Raw genomic sequence first — 15,975 nt, forward strand, 5'->3', positions numbered from 1 at the left:
TTAAAAATATATAAGAATGACAATATGAAAATCAATAGAAATCTACTTTCCTATATCTAGAGAAATTTATATCTTAAAAATTTTAGCAGAAAAGAGCACTTCATGAACTTTCCTCTAAAGTCTACATGACTCAATTCTATTCTCTCACCAAATTTTTCAATGTATAGTAAATTTTTATACTACTGCAAAAGGATCATGAGTCTCTTAAAAGTATTTTTTGTAGTAACTGCTGTGTTTTAAAAAAGAAGGCACTAATATTAAAATTTGTTATTACATTAATTTATTCCTTACAGCAAAATATCTGAACCCAATTTATGTATTTGTTTTTAAATGTTTTAACTTTGAATTTTATTGAACTCAATATTAGATTTTGCCAAAGTCAGTCAGATAAATAAATGAATATATATATGCTAATCAGGGATATGTACTCATCAACTGCTATGGAATGAGCTATAGAAAATATATATGGTAGTATTTTCAAACATTTGTTGTCAGCTGTAACTACGAAACATAAATAATTCAGCAAAGTATGTAATTATTTGCGGAACTATGCGATATATATGCTTTAAATACTGGGGAACTCGAAAGTAATTATAATAAAGATACTGGAACAGAGTGGTATCACCAAAAATGGCTGAGTAGGGAACTTCAGGGTTCAGTCCCTTCCCAAAAGCAACTAATGAGCTGACATGCACTGTTAGAATCAACTTTTGCACAACTCTGGAATCTATTCAAAAACTCAGAACAGGGGCACCTGGGTGGTTCAGTCGTTAAGCGTCTGCCTTCGGCTCAGGTCATGATCCCGGGGTCCTGGGATCGAGCCCCGCATCGGGCTCCCTGCTCAGCAGGAAGCCTGCTTCTCCCTCTCCCACTCCCCCTGCTTGTGTTCCCTTTCTCGCTGTGTCTCTCTCTGTCAAATAAATAAATAAAATCTTAAAAAAAAAAAAAACAAAAACCTCAGAACAGTGGGGTATGTGGGTGGCTCAGTTGTTGTCCAACTCCTAATCTCAGCTCACATCTTGTTCTCAGGGTTATGAGTTCAAGCCCCATGATGGGCTCTACACTGGGTGTGTAGCCTACTTAAAAAAACTCAGAACAGCCAACGGAAGACTTAGGGAAGAATAAAGCTGCTACTTTGCAGTAAGCGAGCATTATGGTCTTTTAGGTTGTCCATTCATTATTCCCCACACCCAGATCAGCAGTGGCTGTGAAGATGACAGAATGCCTGGTATAGGCTTCTAGTGCCACAGGAAGCATATGGACCTTATTTTCACTGGCAACTTAAGGATCAGCACACAGGCCAGCCTTTGTTTCACACAACTCAAGTAATTCCAAGGCTGGGGTAGCATCACAGACTGCTTTTCCTAAAAAGATTTGAAGGCACAGGTATTGGCACAGCAGTCTGGGGCAAAGAACTACAATTTGGACAAGCAATAAATAGAAAAGCCTGGGTAAGAAAAGGTTGGGAAAGGTGACACATGACATAAAAGGGACTCTAAAAGCTCTTGAATTGAGAAAACTATGCAAATGCCCAGGAAAAAAAAAAAAAAAAGCACAAAATGGCCTGAAAAGACCCTAAGCTCTCATTTATGCAAGCAGGAAGTAAAGGATAAGGCAAGTTGGATAGAGCAAGTTGTAAATGGCCTGGTTAATAAGCACTGAAGGAGTGCCCCAACAGAGCCAATCTGCAAAGATTAGGAGAGTATTTTTTTCTTTCTTCCTTTTTTTTTTATGCTCCATTTAACTGTCAGAACATTACCTGACCACTAAGCTAATGAAACACAAACTTCAGTGGCCACACACAACAAAGAATCTATACTTTCCAAAAACAGTTTAGAAGTCATCAAATCAACAAACAACAAACCACAACAAGAAACATCAACAAGCTCTGGGTAGTGGGAATAAATCTGATTCCCAGAACTGCCACATTATAATATTCAAAATACTCAAATTTCAACAACAAAAAATTAGGAGGCATACAAAGAAACAATAAATAAGTATGGGCCATTCACAGAAAGAAAATAATGAAAAGAAAGATAGCTAAGGTATTGGGACTTACTAGACAAAGACTTTAAATAAATGGATTAAAAATCTGTTCCTAGAGCTAAAACAATGGGCAAAGAACTTACACACACACACACACACACACACACACAAGAAACTGGAAAACAATGTCTCACCAAACAGAATATCAGAGATAGAAGTTGTGTAAAGAAAACACAGAAAATCTAGAGCAGAAAGTATAATAATTGAAATAAAAAATTCAGCAGCAGGGCACCTGGCTGGCTCAGTGGTTAAACATCCGAATCTTGATTTTGGCTCAGGTCATGATCAGGATTGTGAGATTGAGCCCTGTATCAGGCTCTGTACTGGGCATGGGCCAGCTTAAGTCTCTCTCCCCCTCTCCCACCGCACCTCCCCCACCTCTCTTAAAAAAAAAAAAAAAGTTATACATGGATTTTTGACTACACCAGGGGAGGGGGTCAGCACCCAACCCCTGCATTATTCAAGGGTCAATCATTTATATAACACAGACCCATTATATTATATATTATATAGCTATATATACTTTAGTTTTTTCCTTAGTGATTACTCTGCAAATTACACTTAACATCTTGAATACCTACTTATTTTCACTGTACTTTACAAATACTTTCAATAGCATACAAATATAATTATTACTTAGCCATAAAAAGGAATGCAGTACTGATACATGCTACGTTGTGTATGAATCTTGAAAATGTTATGCCAAGAGAAAGAAGCCAAACACAAAAAGTCATATATTGTAGGATTCTGTCCAAAAGAAATATGCAGAATAGGTAAATCAACAGAGACAGAAAGCAGATTAGCAGTTGCCAAGGACTAGGGGAAAGGAAAATGGGGAGTGACTATTTTATGGACATAGGTTTTCTTTTGGGTTCATGAAAATGTTTTGTAACTGGATAGAGATGACAGTCACACAATGTGAATGAACTAAATGCCACTGATTTGTAAACTAAAACAGTTATTTTGTTATCTGAATTTTACTTCCATAAAATACTAAATATCAGAACAACACAGAAAGAGACAGGGACTAAACTGAGCTTAGTAAAACTTAAATAGCATGGTAAGGGCAGATCATTATAGGTAACTGAATGGGAGAAATAGTATGAAGTTGAAAGCCTAAAATAAAAATACTATGAACGTTGATACTCTGAAGGACAGTGTAGCAAGTAGCAGGTATTAGGAAAAGTGGATCAAAAACTAGGAGATCCAGAAATTAAAAATAAAAAATGAATAATGGCACTTGGTTGAGGAATCTGGACTATATGCAAGAGAATGAAACAAACAGTATTTTAGAAAGATGAGTACAATGGTTGGGAAGGACCAGCAAGAATTTAAAAAGTAGAACCAGAGTAATCACGTAAAAGGCTATTGCTATAATCAAGGAATTAGAAAAAGAAAATATATTTACAGTACTGTACCTACTGAAAAAAATCCACATGTAAGCAGACCTGTGCCTTGCGAAAAGTAAGAGGAAGCAAAAGATAGACTTTAATAAGAAATAAAACAGTTATAATTTGGCAACCCACTGTATATGTGAATTGATTGAGAGAAATCAATTTCCAAGAACTCAAAAACTATCAATGAGAAGAAAAATGGGAAGATAGTGCTTAAAGATTTTTCTAAGAATTCAAGAATTACAAGTAAGAGGAACAATGGCATGGGGGATTTATTTGTGAAGAAGAGACTGGATTGGCATTTAAAGGATTCAGATTCTGAGGCTACCAATAAATATATCAAAGTGAAATATCAAAGTAAAAAGTTTATTAAGTGTTAAGAGATTTGGACTTGCATGTTACATGAGAATATGGAAGTCAAAGTCTCAGATTTTCAAAACACAAAATGAGAAACAATTAATGAAATCACTCTTTTTAACTCATCAAACATTTTAAAATTCTAATTCAAAATTCTTAACAGTATAGTAAAATAAAGTTTAATAATTAAACAACACTATCACTATTAGAAAGACCTGCTAAAGGTAAAAAAGAGGACTAGTAATGTCCTAAATGGTACATTACAAAATTACTACAAAGATATTATTTAGATATTATTAAAAAAGTCTCACTTCATGGGCGCCTGGGTGGCTCAGTTGGTTAAGCGACTGCCTTCGGTTCAGGTCATGATCCTGGAGTCCCTGGATCGAGTCCCGCATCGGGCTCCCTGCTCAGCAGGGAGCCTGCTTCTCCCTCTGACCCTCCCCCCTCTCATGTGCTCTCTCTCTCTCAAATAAATAAATAAAATCTTAAAAAAAAAAAAAAAAAGTCTCACTTCAAACAAAATTAACAATATGAAACCAAGAAAATAACTTCTAGGCTAAGAAATATATAAATTCTAGTCACTTTTGGTTGCAATTTGCTTTATAACTAGAAAACAGTGAGACCTTATTTTCATGGACCACTTTTCCCTCATTTGTAAAGTAAGGCTCTATAAGTGGTTTGCAAACTCAGCATCTGTAGACTAGGCTCATATTTCAGGTAGCCTAATAGAAACCACACATTTACTTACGACAGAATGAATGTACTGATAAAAAATTTCCAGTTTCTTAGCCTTGGAATAAAATGATTTACTATAGCATATTATCATGCATTCATTTCAGTCATTTAGAAGCTCTGACACTATATGTGTATGTATAATTATATTTAACAAAAAATGAAATGTAGTGATTATTAACAAATACAAATTAACAAACTAGTATCTTCACATCATAAGATCCACAGCAGGAAGTGGGTTAATATAAAAAGAATCACTTATAATAAATATTTGGTACTTATGACATGCTAGAAAATACCAGCCTTTCTTCAGTGACTAAGGCTCTATTACGGGCTGAACTATATGAAAAGTTCATATATTGAAGTCTGAACCCCAAGTATTCTCAGAATGTGATTCAATTTGGAAATAGTGTCTTTACAAATGTAATTAGTTAAGATGAGGTTATACTGGAGTAGGGTGGGCCCCAATCCAATATGACTGGTATCTTTGTAAAAAGGGGAAATCTGGGCGTGCGCGCACACACACACACGTATAGTGCCATATGAAGACAAAGCAGTAGATGCTTCCACAAGACAAGGAATGGCCAAGACTGTCAGCAAACCATCAGAAGCTAGAGGAGACACATGGGAAAGTTTCCTTCTTACAGACTTCAAATAGAACCAATCCTTCCAACACCTTGGTCTTAGACTTTTAGCCTCCAGAACTATGAGACAGTACTTCCCTGTTGTTTAAGCTACCAGTTTATGGTACTTTTTTAATGACAGCCCTAGCAAACTAATCGTGACTCCTTCTACTTCTAATATTTAGAAGTTAAATGTAATTTATTATCAACTTTGAAAATGTATCCCCAAAAATAAGTAATAAAAATAATGACACATGGGTATACAATTCAAATCAGTATACGAACCTGTAGTTCAGTAATAACTGTTTTATGCCTCTTGTTACATTCAATCTTTTCCACTCGTGTTTTCAATTCTGCCAAAGTCTTATCAAATACAGCACATTGTAGTGCACACAATTTTTCTTCCAGCAACCACTGTACAACCTAAGGAGATATATATTTCTTTGTTACAGTCAAAGAAGGCATTTCAGCAAGCAGCAAAGAGTATTCTTAAGGACTAATAAGACAGTACCAATATATTGATTAGTTTAATGAGAAAACAAGCTGGCATTCATAACACAGTATCTGCTGAAAGCCTCTACTTCTACATATATGTCTACTATGATAGAATTATACTAAAAACAGAAAATTTCATAAATAATTTTATATTCAAGTTTTAATATTTATTTCTCATACCTTCTACTGTGATTCAAAGGAAACCAGTTAAAGGATCAGTTTTTAAAATTTCTAATCTGTTGCAAATGATATTTTTGTGAGACACTAAGAATATCACTGCACTATGAAATTTCTATAAAATACTTCTAAATGCTGGGGCGCCTGGGTGGCTCAGTCGTTAAGCGTCTGCCTTTGGCTCAGGTCATGATCCCAGCCAGGGTCCTGGGATAGAGCCCCGTATCGGGCTCCCTGCTCCACAGGAAGCCTGCTTTTCCCTCTCCACTCCCCCTGCCTGTATTCCCTCTCGCTGTGTCTGTCTCTGTCAAATAAATAAATAAAATCTTAAAAAAAAAAAAAAATTCTAAATGCCTACTTACAATTTACATTATTTATCTTATTATGGATCTGTAACAAATAGAATACATGGTACATGTCCACAGTCCATACTTGAGTAACACTGTTCCAGAGGAATACATTCTGAGTACACATAGGAGTTAAAAAACTCACATACCTATCTTCATATTTATAACAGCTCTATAAAAAGGACTAAATAAACATTATTACCTCCATATGACAAGTAAAAAAGGCTGGGAAAGAAAAATGACACTTTTTTATTGCCTAATTAATTGCCTTTTTCTAATGTATTTATACTGTATCTTAGTGGAATAATCTAAAACCTAGATTATTTATAATTTCATTATTAAATCTATAATTTCATTATCAAATTAAATTAAGACCTTAAAAAATTAATTTCACTCGCCTTTCATATTCCTCTTAAAAAGGCATCTGCCATACACATCTGTTAACACATTTTGAAAAATATATTAAATACTACATATTTTCAATATTTCTAACTCTAATAGACATAGGCAGATGTTTCCAAAGTCTGTATTTTAAATACTCCCCTTCCCTAGTCATCCTAAAGCCCTGTCCCTACTATTTTTAATAGTAAGCCTAAACAACATAACAAAGATTTACAATGTAGGAACTTACAATCATGAAACCGGCTTATAATAAAGATTAAAATGTTAACATATTAAAAAAAAGTTAAAATACAAGACTCTAATATTTCCATGGAATAAAGTTCAATATAAAAGAAAAAATAAAATCTGAAAACTCTTTTAAAAAGAATCAGAAAGTTCTAAAAATTAAATTATTAAGAATAATAAGCTCACCCACTTCCTTCAAGTTCTCTCTATGAAAAACCTAAATATGTCAGTAAAATACAGAATAATGTCAAAAACCTACAAGAACAAAGATGGTCAGTTTTTTATTTAATATGGTTTTTAACTTATAATTTGTAACACCTTTTGTAGCTTCTGGTTAATATCTCCTTTGGCTGTAATCTTCACTTGAAATTCTGCTTCATATTCTTCTTCCATATATCGACGACGTTTGGACTGTACATTGTCCATATCCTCTGATTTAGAACGTTTTCTTCTGGAAAATTCACCTGAGGACAAAAAGAATAATGATTAGTCAGGTTTTTATCACAGACCCTAATGACTGTGTTCCATTCTCAGCAAAATATTATTCCTAGCTATCCAATATCATTCTCAATCAGTTATTTAATGATTGTTTTTGAGATTAGAAAAATGGACAGGTAGCTTTTAAACTTTGATCTTGAAATGATTTTCAAATGCTAAACAAGAACTCCCTCATGGCTAAGCAATGTATAATGTGCACATAAAACATTCTTTCCTTGAAATCATATTAAGATGGAGAATCACCTAAAATATGAATATGAGATGAGAAGAGATCATCTCATGCTCATTCCCTTTGCTAAATTTTATAGTGCACATGAATCCTCTGACAAAATATAATATTCATTCTCATGTCACAGATATCTAACAACTGTACATAGTTTTAATTAATTCTTCCTCTAAATACATTTTTTTCAGAATTTAGAAAAAAGTCTTAATCATTAGCCTTAGGAAAATAACATAAGACTAGTTATTCTTTTTTTTTTTAAAAAAAGATTTATTTATTTGGGAGAGAGAAAAACTCACGAGTCTGCACAGGGGAGGGGCGGAGGGAGAGTAAGAGAATCTCATGACAACTCCCCGCTGAGCTCAGAGCCCGACATAGGGCTCTATCCCAAAACCCTTGGATTATGACCCTCAAATTAGGACTGGAGCCAAAATCACAAGTCAGACACTTAACTGATTGAGCCACCCAGGCACCCAAGGCTAGTTTTTCTTAACATAACCTAATGAATTTCAAATAAAAATAATAAAATTTATGTCCTTATAAAAGTAAATTTGGTAAAGATATTCAAAGATCTTCACTTAGAAAATTTGTATTTCAAATACTGGTAACATTCATGAGATTATAAGCAAATTTTATCTGGTTTCTTTTTCAATATATAAAATGTAAAAATACTAAAATCTCCACTTATTAAAGGGAAACTGTCCTTATGTAACCGTAAGTATCCCTCTTTGCTTTTCTCTATACCCATATATCTATGTGCCTACTTTTAAAATCCAGTTCTACTCCATGACTTCTCTTATAATCATGACTTATAGACATACACGGAAACCAGAATGACAAGGAGAGATACAGAACCTAGGTTTCCTGACTTCTAGTCCAATGATAATCTTATAAACCTAACAACACCCAGGCCCATCAAGTCCCCTTTCCCATGAAGCTTAGGAACCCAAGGAGACAGACACGTAATTTTCATTAACTTATATCACCCCCGACAAAATTCTTAGAGCACCATGCTCTCAACATAAATCGAAAACCATTTATCTCAAGACATTCAGACAGTACCTTATTAAATATTAAGCATAAATCTTTCTTATAAAACAATGAAAAGTATAAATAAACAAAATAAAATACTGAAGTATATGAAATAATACTTTCAAAAATCCTTAGGTTAGTTATCAACAAAATGATTTAACTGTGTTTTACATAAACTGCAAAATTTTAAAATCATCTCAGGAAAGGAAATATATTTCACAGCCTTAAAAGAATAAACAATGAATAACTATTTTTCTAAACCGGGTCAGGTTTTTTGTACATGCTTACTTTTCTCAGAAGGTCTTTCATCTTCATTTACCACTTGCTCTTCTTCCTCAGGTTTGCTATCCTTTTCATGAGTTTCTACTTCTGCTGTAACAAAGAAAAGGAAATCTTACTTCCATCAGAATTCACTGCAGTTCATTATAATTTACAATTCTGGTGTTAACAATCCAGTGAATAAACTTTTATAAAATCAGTCCCAAAACGTGAAATTTTAGGAATAAAAAGGGAACATAGCATGGACTGGTAGAAATGAATGACCAAATCCACTTTCAAATGTTCCTCCAAATTCATAAAAAGCTCTTAAACATGGAAAAAAATTAATAGTATAAATTTTAAAACAAAGAATCTTACTTAGTAATTTACTGCCAACAGTAGATTAATAAAACCTATTGTAAAGCATTTGGATTCCATTACATTCAATTATTAAAACTAAAACACTGGGGTGCCTGGGTGGCTCAGTCGTTAAGCATCTGCCTTCAGCTCAGGTCATAATCCCGGGGTCCTGGAATCGAGTCCCGCATCCGGCTCCTTGCTCAGCGAGGAGCCTGCTTCTCCCTCTACCTGCAGCTCCCCCTGCTTGTGCTCTCTCTCTCTCTGACAAATAAATAAATAAAATCTTAAAAAAAAAACCCAAAACCTAAAATACTGTAGTGGTTTTGACAATTACAAAAAAAAATTACAAAGTACTGCCAAATTTGAAACATCTAACATTTTAGCCACATTAAATCATTGTTACTTTAATGGTTATGAGACAGTTCATAACATAGAAATGTAAAAACTATCATAAAGATAACAAAAGTTTAACTTAATAGTTAACTGATGCCAGTGCCAACAAGAGTTAAGCACATGACATACATTACTTTATATCCTTAGCATAATCCTACACTATAAACATTATTTCTGCCATCACATACATGAGGAAAGTCCAATGTTCAAAAACATTTAAGTAATTTTCACAAGGCACATAAAATATAACAGAGTGCTACCAAAAAAATACTGCTAAAAATGTCTATATAATTGCATTGTTACAATAAATAAAACCCCACATGTACCAGAATAGTCAATCTATTACCTCCTCAACTAACCTAATCATTAACTGGGGGAGAAGAACAAATCACTAGTATGTTTGGGTTTCTATTTTTTCCCCTTACATCACTGCAACTGGCTCCCCAGGGGTTTCAATAAGGCATGCTGTTTCATTATATTCTACAACCAAAATTAAATACGTAATCACAAGGAATAAACATTATATAAAGATTTTGATATGGCATTTCTTCTCCAAACAACAAGGTTTAATCCCAACAGCCCTGATGGTAGAAGTCAAGGCTAAAATAACTGGAAAGACCTTTTAGGTGAAAACAGGCAGATTACCAGGCTCATTGATGAAACTATTAAGGTTCTTAAAAATATTTTCAGGACACCTGGGTGGCTCAGTCGTTAAGCGTCTGCCTTTGGCTTAAGTCATGATCCCAGGGTCCTGGGATCAAGCCCCGCATTGGGCTCCCTGCTCGGCCAGGAGCCTGCTTCTCCCTCTCCCGCTCCCTCTGCTTGTGTTCCCTCTCTAGCTGTCTCTCTCCCTGTATCAAATAGATAAATAAAATCTTAAAAAAAAAAATTTTTTTTTCTTTACACTAAGGTAAAACAATAAAGCTGTAAAACATGACAATAGTCAAAACAAAACAGCACATAAAGATTACTAAAACTTTTTTTTTTTAAGTTAGCTCCACGCCCAATGTGGGGCTTGAAACTCATGACATCAGAAGTTCACATGCTCTACAGACTAAGCCAGCCAGGCACCCCTACTAAAACTATTTTTAAGCTTTAAAATAAAGAAGTATTAAAAATAAATAAAAATAAATGAGTATCAGAAAATTAACTTTCCATTTACTATGCTCATTAGAAATATTTTAAGATTCCATCCCTCAACTTCAGTTTCAATGAAATGAAAATGTTTTGCTCCCTTGTAGATCACAAACTCATTACAAACCATTTTTTTCTATAGTTTTTTTTTTTTTAAGATTTTATTTATTTGACAGAAAGAGACACAGAGAGAGAGGGAACACAAGCAGGGGGAGTGGGAGAGGGGGAAGCAGGCTCTCCGCTGAGCAGGGAGCCCGATGTGGGACTCGATCCCAGGACCCCGGGATCATGACCTGAGCTGAAGGCAGACGCTTAACGACTGAGCCACCTAGGCGCCCCTCTACATATAGTTTTATAAATCCTCCTGATTTTAATACTGAGGGTGGTGACTCCTGAGTTTCCTAGTCCCCAGAGTCTCCAGAGTCATAGAATAACTGGGTTGCTTGAGATGAAGGTTTAATAGTCTTTATTTGGCAAATTATGATACCACCCAAAGAACAAAATTAGCTATGGCTCCAATTAAGGTAACTACAAGCCAGATCAGCCATAATACAACAGAGCAACTGGCCTGCCAATTTGGTTTGAGCTGTCTCTTTTACGCATATGTTAGCTCCCTCTCCTCTTACAGATATGTCAAACTTAGCTTGAGCTTCCTCCATTTTCTTAAAAACCTCCTCCTATCACCCAATTCCCATTTTCCAGATATGCCTGAAAGATATGACTAGATTCTCAACACTTTAAAACACTTACTGGAATTTTAAAATAGACACATTGGATTAAACTTTATACGTGAGTTTTATTCAATGGAAAGAACTTTGGAATAAGAAAAATGGTATTATTAACAGATTCTACAAAAAGGAACAAGGTCCTATATTTAATTTTTTGTTTTACAAAAAGCCTCTAGAGAATCTGAGAGTGGACCTGCTTAAACCCAGAATAATAACAAAAGGCCCACGCAAATAGACATTTTTATATATAATTTCAAGTAGTTCATGGAACACCTGAAACTCATCCAAATACTTAGGTTAAGACTGTCTTTTTTAGAATCTGTCTTCATTCACAGTTTCTGCTTTAATTCCTCTAGTCTTGAGTACAGACTTATCGCAAATTAGCCCATTTTCATATACAGTTCTATGTGTGGCATTCTTTCCTTTCAACCAGACTAGACAATAAGCTCACTAAGAACAGATACCATATCTTGTAACTTTGGTAATCCTAAAAACTTGGGGAAAGAGCTGAGACAAAGTAGATGTTTAATATCTATCTGATGACTACTATCTTAAATAAGATTTCATAAAATAAAGGTGGAAAAAGTGTATTGTAGAGGACAATAGGGAGTTAGTTTCCCATTTTCATTATTCCAATGAAATATGGACAAAAATAAAGTGTCACCTTAGATTAGACGCTGGCAAACATTTTTTGTTAAGACCCAAAAAATATTTTCGGTTTTGTGGGCCATATGGTCTCTGTTGCAACTACTTAACTCTGTCCTTGTAGTGGGAATCAGTGATAAACAATATGTAGTATGTAAACAAATAGATGTGGCTCTTTTCCAATAAAACTCTATTGACAAAAACAGAGCCTATAGGTTATAGTTTGCCCATTCCCTGTCTGAAATTACTGGCTCTATAAGAATATTTAAAACAAAACAAAAATTCCTACAGATTAATTAAAGACAATATATCCATTAGCAAAATGAGCAAAGTAGATGAACAGGCAATTTATAGATAAGGAAATACAAATGACCAATAAACATAAAAATTCTCAACCTCACAAAGCATACCAGGAGAATGTGTCATGATTAATAAGACATTTCCAGAAAAATTCTTAAAAGTTTTATTTAATACAAACTTCCAAATAATATCTTCTACAGTGAATTTTTGTGCTCCCTTTTAAAGCAAACTTGGGGGAAAAGTTCTATTTTATTATTTCCAATTCTCCTCCCATTTTCTCTGAAACCCAATCTCAATTAGGTTTTCAATTCCACCACCCCATGTCAAGGTCACAAATAATCTTTAGGTTATTAAATATTTGTCTCCCATCTTACTTGAACAAAATAGCAGCATCTGATACATAAACAGAATTGGGTTGATTACTCCCTCCTTGCAAAATCCTCTTTACTTGACATCTAAGATAACAGAATCTCCTGACTTTCTACCAGAAAAGCTGCTCTTTCTTTTCTTTTTGTTTCATATACTTATTTATTGTTTTTCTTATTATTGAAGTATAGTTGACATATAAGAGCTGCTCTTTCCTTGGTCTCTCTTCTTCATCTCCCAACCTCTAAACACTGGAATTTCAAGAGCTTAGTTCTTATACCTCCTCTCATCTCCATTTATACTCACTGAGGTGATCTCATCTTGTCATTCAACTTCAACTAAGGTCTATATGCTATCTACTCCTAAATTTTTCTAAACAGTCCAAACCCCTGCCGTGAAATACACGTATCTAATTTGGACAGAAACAGTCATTTGAAACTGATGTTCCTCCCATACTTCCCTTTCCAAAACCTGCTTCTTTGATCTTCCTCAACTCTGAGAAGAAAAATCTGCAATTTCCACCAATGTATAGGAATAAGAGGTTCCACAAAGAAAAACCAAACACAGTAAGAAATAACTGAATATAAATGGATTGAGAAAATAAAGAACTTTAGCTGAACACAATAAACAGTGACAATAAAATTATCAATAAATTTTAATTAACTAAACCACAGTAATTCTACCACTACTAATCTAAAGCAAAAATAGACAAAACCCATGAAATTCTATTCCTATGCAATTATCCTCATAAGCACTTATACTCATAATATTTACCTAGAGAGCGAATAGGGAAAAACTTGATAAATCAACCACAGATACATTTTTCATTTGAAATAAAATTTGGGGGCGCCTGGGTGGCTCAGTCGGTTAAGCGACTGCCTTCGGTTCAGGTCATGATCCTGGAGTCCCGGGATCGAGTCCCGCATCGGGCTCCCTGCTCGGCAGGGAGTCTGCTTCTCCCTCTGACCCTCCCCCCTCTCATGTGCTCTCTCTCTCAAATAAATAAATAAAATCTTTAAAAAAAATAAATTAATTAATTAAAAAAATGAAATAAAATTTGGAAGGAAACTATCAGAATTTAGTGTAAAATCTGGTTTAATCTAAAACATATTTTTCTCCTCAAAAATATTAAGAAATAGCAATGTTTATAAAACAAAAAAGCAGGCAGAGAAGAGCTCTCCCTCCTATTTCTCCATTAAGAAACAAAATGAGAAGGGCCAAGAAGGATGAAAAATGGAGAATGCTATAGCCCAAAAGCTAGAGAGTCTCAAGAGGGAGGGACTATTAAAGAGAGCATCCAAGTGTGAGAGAATAAAGACAAAATTTTGGATTTAAATCCCTGGTTTTTAACAATATGAGCATCAATGTCACTTCACTGAAAACAAGGAGGGGGGACTGGCAAGATGAAAATCAAAATCCAATTAAAGAATAAGAGGAAGAGAAAAAATAGTGCTAGCCTATTAACAGAATTTAAAGAATGACTATAAAAGAGAGTAAAGAGATGGAACAGGAGCTAGATAAAGAGTACATGGCCTGGAAAGTGAAGAAGATAAACTAATGGATGTACCTCTTCTACTGCTGTTTAAACTTTTCCAGACAGAAATCTTTATTTTCCGAGCCTTCTTAATAAACAGATTATCATTTTAATCATCTAATGAATATCAGTTATCATACAGTACTGTGCAACAATATGACAGTATCTTCAGGCCTACTCAGTATATCTGCAATACTTTCTTAAGCCTTTCTCTTACTATTGTAAAATTAAAATGGCTTTTTTATTTGCTTTCTGATATCTTTCATTATTTTTTGTTGCTGCTCATAGCTATCGTAACTGTTATATTTAAAACACATTTGCTAAAGAAGTACCTGAAATGACAGAGGTTTATGTTTTCTATTAGTACAGCACATAAATGTTAGTAGCTAGAGGGAAGAAGTGGTCCTCAGTACTTCAGTTTATAATTCTGTGTTCTGAAAACATTAAAAATTAGTCAAGAATACCGGGGTCCTGGGATCGAGCCCATAGGGCTCCCTGCTCAGTGGGAAGTCTGCTTCTCCCTCTCCTTCTGCCCCTCCACCCCTCCTCCCGCTCTCTCTCAAATAAATAATCTAAAAAAAAAATTGGTCAAGAATAAAAAAATGATGAAAGTAATATCTCAGAAGGTACACAGCAATAAAAATGACATGTACTATAGTCCCCCTTTATCTGCAGGGGCTATGTTCCCAGACTCCCAGTGGGTGCCTGAAACCATGGACAGTACTGAACCCTGTATGTTTTTTCCTATACATATATACCTATGATAAAAGTTAATTTATAAATTAGGCACAGGAGATGAACAACAATAACTAAAAATAATAACAATATACTACAATAAAAGTTATATAAATATGGTCTCTCTCTCAAATTATCTTATTGTACTATACTCACAGTTCTTATGATGATGTGAAATGTTAAAATGCATATGTGATAAGATGAAGTGAGATGAATGACATAGGTATTGTGATGCAGCATTAGGATACTACTGACCTTGAAAGTTAATACTACTGAGAATAAGTTAGGAGGAGAATAATCTGCTTCCAGACCATGGCTGACTGTGGCTAACTAAAATTGTAAAAACTGGGGCTCCTGGGTGGCTCAGTTGGTTAAGCAACTGCCTTCGGCTCAGGTCATGATCCTGGAGTCCGGGGATCGAGTCCCGCATCGGGCTCCCTGCTCAGCAGGGAATCTGCTTCTCCCTCTGACCCTGCCCCTCTCATGCTCTCTCTCTCTCTATCTCATTCTCTCTCAAATAAATAAAATCTTTAAAAAAAAAAAAGATAAAACTGCAAAAACTGAAACCATGGAAAGTGAAACCATTGATAAAAGAAGACAACTGTAACAGATTCCGCTCCCATGTAAAGAGAACACAGTACAGTTTTAAGACCAATGAAGAAACTATACTTTACGTATTATACACAAAATTTCCTTGGGGATTGGGGAAGGGAGGGCAGGAAATAAAAGTTTAGTTATCAGCTAAGAAATTAAATCTATCACTACACTTACTCTGCTAATACCATACAATCAGATAAAAGTAAAAGTAAGTAACTGGGGCGCCTGGGTGGCTCAGACAGTTAAGCGTCTGCCTTTGGCTCAGGTCAGGATCCCAGAGTCCCGGGATCGAGCCCCAGCATCGGGCTCCCTGTTTAGTGGGGAGTCTGTTTCTCCCTCTCCCTCTGCTCCTCCCCCCACTCATGCTCACTCCT

At 34.9% G+C, this 15,975-nt stretch overlaps 1 protein-coding gene across 2 annotated transcripts in view; it reads right to left on the reverse strand.

Moving 5' to 3' along the window:
* The window catches only part of LOC110581104 (activating transcription factor 7 interacting protein), a 69,841-nt gene that overhangs the window by 50,425 nt on the left and 3,441 nt on the right, over nt 1-15,975 (reverse strand). The window contains exons 2-4 of one of the 2 annotated variants that reach the window (XM_021690828.1): nt 8,840-8,920; nt 7,117-7,262; nt 5,441-5,578 (exon numbers count right to left, since the gene is read on the reverse strand). In XM_021690828.1, coding sequence (XP_021546503.1) covers nt 5,441-5,578; nt 7,117-7,262; nt 8,840-8,920 — 365 coding nt within the window. Of the gene's footprint in view, nt 1-5,440; nt 5,579-7,116; nt 7,263-8,839; nt 8,924-15,975 lie in introns of both variants that reach the window. The other variant, XM_021690827.1, reaches the window with a different exon arrangement.

The sequence above is a fragment of the Neomonachus schauinslandi genome, chromosome 5 (genome assembly GCF_002201575.2).
Source record: "Neomonachus schauinslandi chromosome 5, ASM220157v2, whole genome shotgun sequence".
NCBI lineage: Eukaryota > Metazoa > Chordata > Mammalia > Carnivora > Phocidae > Neomonachus > Neomonachus schauinslandi.